Here is a 4,416-nt window from a genome sequence, read left to right on the forward strand (position 1 = left end):
TTGGCCTGGGCAAGGGCGCTCTTCAGGGCCTCGACCTCGGTCTCACTGCTTGCAAACATGATCACGATAATACAGGAGGTTAGACCTTGCGCCTCATCAAACCGTTTGTTGATGCGGACGAGGTCTGTCGTGGTTTTGTCACGGCAGATGTCCTCATGAAAGGACTCAGTCGTGAAGCCATCGCGACGGGTTAGCTTGAAGGGGTTAAAGCAGACAAAGGGACGCAAGAGATTTTATACTAGTTCGGCCCCTTCGATGAAGGTAAAAGCCTACGTCTAGTTGTGATGGAATTGATGGGGTTTCGATGACTAGGGAGAAAACAAGCTTCGCCTAAGTCCCGAGTTGTTGTCTGTCGTCCTTGAACCGCCGCCGGGTCGTCCCCTTATATACATGGGTGACACTTGTCGGTTTACAGAGTCCCAACACCGGCTCATACTCGTGTCCGGTTTGGTCTCTACTTATTCCTAACTTACAACCCAAGTTTACATACCGACGCCGGTTTACGGCTACAGGCCTTAAACTGACCATGGGCTTTTAAGCCCTCATCGACCTTCATGGGCTTTTACATACTTAACTACTGATGAAGTTAACCCGGCCCAGATAGGCCGGTTTATGCTCAGTAGTAATATCCCCAACATTAGGCCCTAGATTGATTTGAACAGGTTCATGTCAATCCTTAGAAAAAAACTTCATCTTCAACATCTTCTTGTAGTTTGGTGAACCGCCGTGATGTCATCTTCTCTGATTGCTGTAAACCGGAGCGACGTCATCTATAATAAAGAAGTTATCCATGATGCCTCCTTGTTTAATAGATCTGCGATAATCGAGGCGACAACTCCGTTTCCAAACTCGCGGCCCCTTGATTCTCGCGCCTGACACATGTCCCTTTCTTTATAAATAGGACCAAAGGGTAATTTCTTTCCTCCCCTTCGTGCCCTTCTTCTTCGTCTTCCTCGTGTCGCCTAGCTTCGGAGCTCCGCAGCCGCCATCAACTTCTGCATCAACTCGGGCTGCCGCACCACCCTGATTGTACCAGAGCACCGCGGCAATCTCCCGCATCGTCTTCAGCTCCGGTAAGTCTTCTATCCTTTTCGTTACAGATCTATTCTAGAGTTTCCATGTTCTCTGGTGTTCTTCGCCTGCTTCTTGTTCATATGCTAGATCCAACGCTGTGAACATTTGCTCTTGCGTAACAGTAGTGTTATCTTCCGTTTTCACTTCCGCATATTAAGACCATAGATCTTATCCGTAGCGATGCCTCACTGATTCGGCACTGCTCCTTTTGGGCTTTGAAATTTTATCCCTTTTACGAACATGTTCCAGATCTAATGCTATAGCACAATCTTGTGAAACCTGTTTTTGCATACTTACTCATCTGCAATCTCGACTGCTTCAATGTTTAGACCAGGAAGTTTAACTTTGTAGAAAAATTGCCAAACCGGTATGTACCATTAGTCCCCTTGTTGAACCGCCAGAATTCCTTAGCTAGGCACTGCCGCTTTGTAAAACTTTCCGGTTTAAAAACAACTGTCTCCGGTTTAGTAACACATGAATCAGGGTATACCTTTCCAACATGGTCGTGAACCGGTAACTACTACTTTGCAGACCGCGCTATGGCCAAACAAGTGTACGAGTGCAACTGGGTTCCTTCTCGTGTGACTGAGATTCAACTGACCAATTTAGTCAAGATTGGCGCTTTAAGCAAACATGACGTTATTCATTGGAGGGTCCCAGGCACAGAATGTCCTCCCCAGCCTAAACAGGGAGAGGTGGTTGTTTTTGCTGATCATCTAGCCCGGGGCTTCAATCCTCCCGGTTCAAAATTTTACTGGGACGTCCTAGCCAATTTCCAACTCCGCCCGCAAGATACAGGCCCAAACTCCATAACCAACATCTGTCACTTTCAAGTGCTCTGTGAGGTGTTCTTTCAAGAGGAGCCCACAGTTGAACTATTCAGAGATTGCTTCCATTTAAACCGCCGCACTAAATTCACTGACGGTCCCAACACAGAGTTAGGTGGTATGGCGATTCAAAAGAGGAAAGAGGTCACTTACCCTCACGCCAAACTGCACAGCCATCCCAAAGAGTGGAATTAAACATGGTTCTACTGCAAAGATACCTCCCCTTCTAACGAAAATCCTTTGCCGGGTTACCGTCTAGAGCGGCTAAGCAACACACGTCCTTTCCCGCAAAGGCTGACCGCTAAGGAGAGAAGCAAATATGCTCCTCAATTATCCAAACTCAGGGCCTTCATGGCTAATGGGCTGACAGGGGTCGACCTTGCTCGCTGCTGGATATCATGGAGCATATTGCCCTTAAGCCAGCGCTCCAGTTTGATGTGCGAGTACACAGGAAGTGAAAAAGACCCTCTTCGACATAATGATATTCAGCTCACAGATGAGGAAGTTACAGAAGCTGTGAAAAAGATACTGAATGAACCAGAAGTTGTCTGTGCTCAAACCGTCCTGGCTCCCTTTTGTGCCGTTAACAAACCGCCAGCTGTAAGACTCATACCTTGCACTTTTTATCAAATCTGCCTGTTCAAATTATCAACCGCTAACATCAACATCTTTCAAACAGGGCGATGATCCGTTTTGGAGCAAGAAGCCTCCACAAGAGAAACCGGAGAAGCCAGAGAGACCAACCCGGCCCAAAACCAGAGTTGTGAAGAGGCCCGCTAATAGGAATAAAACCACTTCATCTTCTGATCCGGCAGCTGACGAGGATGTGGGTAACCCGGACCTTGAGGTAGAGCTTGATTCACTTGGTTTATTTTTCACACGCCTTATTGATAATGATCATTGCCAGGATGACACCGAAGTCAGTCATGCTGATGCTGTAGAGGTAATTGCTCTCTCCTCCGATTCAATCCCCTTGCCTTCACTAAAAATCCGTTGGGCAAACCGGAAAGTTAAATTAGCAAACGGTATTCAATTAGCACAAGCCCAACCGCATAGATGCCTTGATGTGGGTAAAGTAGAGGTTGAAGCTTACAAGAGCCCTGTATATTGTATAGTTAGACATATATCCTGCAGGTTTCTTCAATAATCTTCAATAAAGAGACAATAAGAAAAGGTACAACATAACTCACCGGCTTAAGCTTACATGGTTTGTCTCTAGAGTATTCAAAGACATAGTTGCGTAGTTGGTTGTTTCGTACATCTCGGAATGCAAACATGCCGTAGACCTCTAAGGTGGCATCGTGAGGAGACGATAAATTCAAACTAAACACTTGGATGGCCCGTCGACAAGGTTCATTCTCCCTTTTGTCGACCCAACGGTTTTCCCATCTTGGCAATAGAGGCACTGCAGGCAATATGAAAACAAATCATTAGATATCAAAAGTTGCACAGTAAATACATGGATAATGTCATATAGATTAGAACTTCGGAATCTTACAATATATAGAACCCGAGGAAGACTTCTCTCGATTTTTCTCTTTACACATGCTTAGGTATTTTTTTATGACTTATGGAACTCCCTTCCCTTGGTCCACAAGAAAATCATTGGACATGGCGTAGAAATAGAGAATATGACTTGCTCGAGATACAATCGCCATGCGCATGCAAATCTTTTTTTAACTTTATTTATAAAGGCATACCGTCAAACTTTCTAAAAAATTGCCACCGGTACAAACATATTTGAGATTGTGATGTTCTAGAATCTGTGGGTTCAAAACTTATAAAATGTACTAGTCATCATATGCTTAAAACTAAGTGGATTCATCAAAACATAAAAACTAGTACACAATTGCAATTAAGCGTGGCCACTTACGCAAGCTTTGAGCAGATAACAGTGTTGGATCGAGCTGACACGGGCCCTCGACCTGAAGAGACCCCTCCCAGATCCCCCTTGATCTCTTGGCGCAGGACCTGGTCGGCGGACACCGCATCTGATTCTCCCACCTCTCCTCCATGTCGGCGACGTAATAAGGGTTCCCGTCCTCGTAGTAGAAGGTATACCCGTATCCCCAAGAACCACCATAGTGGAGCTCCTCTTCTTCTTGGTCTGATTCGTAGTACTCGTAATCGCCTTCGTCGTCTCGCTCTTGCTGTTCCTGCAGGATGGAGTCCAGCTCCCTGTCCCACAGCCAGGTGCCGAGCACCTCATCCTCTAGCTTCTTTCTCAGGGCCGCCATGTCCAGATCCGGCTCCATGGCCGCCGAGGCGCCGCGAGATCGATCCGCGAGACAGATTTACAGGGGACAAAAGGGAGGAACTGACCTTCTTCTCCACCCTCCGTGATCTCCTTCCTCCGCCGACACGGACGGATCGAGAGGCGATTTTCCGGCGGGCGCCGAGGCGATCTCCCTCGATGAACGGCCGCCGCCGAGGCGATCTCCTTCCTCGCGGACGCGACTTCGCTGCTGACTCTTTGCAACAGCGGCTACTGGGCTTTCTACTTTTCAACCCGGGC

The 4,416-nt window shown here is 47.1% G+C and overlaps 1 protein-coding gene across 2 annotated transcripts; it reads right to left on the reverse strand.

Moving 5' to 3' along the window:
• Positions 1-2,240: 2,240 nt before the first annotated feature.
• LOC123150618 (uncharacterized) lies at positions 2,241-4,416 on the reverse strand. Of its 2 annotated transcripts, none has more exons than XM_044570459.1 (3): positions 3,775-4,416; positions 3,106-3,306; positions 2,241-3,001 (listed from the first exon to the last, which is right to left on the reverse strand). In XM_044570459.1, the coding sequence occupies exons 1-3, from the start codon at positions 4,154-4,156 to the stop codon at positions 2,991-2,993; spliced, it is 594 nt and encodes a 197-aa protein (XP_044426394.1). In that variant the 5' UTR covers positions 4,157-4,416; the 3' UTR covers positions 2,241-2,990. The 2 variants fall into 2 exon arrangements, with proteins under 2 accessions (XP_044426394.1, XP_044426393.1); XM_044570458.1 differs by having other exon boundaries at positions 2,251-3,001; positions 3,092-3,306.

Source organism: Triticum aestivum, chromosome 7A (genome assembly GCF_018294505.1).
Source record: "Triticum aestivum cultivar Chinese Spring chromosome 7A, IWGSC CS RefSeq v2.1, whole genome shotgun sequence".
NCBI lineage: Eukaryota > Viridiplantae > Streptophyta > Magnoliopsida > Poales > Poaceae > Triticum > Triticum aestivum.

Coding starts and splice junctions, on each gene's coding strand:
- LOC123150618 (XM_044570458.1), bottom strand. CDS start 4,156: ATGGAGCCGGATCTGGACATGGCGGCCCTGAGAAAGAAGCTAGAGGAT. Junction 3,307..3,774: donor GTTATCTGCTCAAAGCTTGC/GTAAGTGGCCAC, acceptor TATTGCCTGCAG/TGCCTCTATTGCCAAGATGG. Junction 3,002..3,091: donor AACCATGTAAGCTTAAGCCG/GTGAGTTATGTT, acceptor TACAATATACAG/GGCTCTTGTAAGCTTCAACC.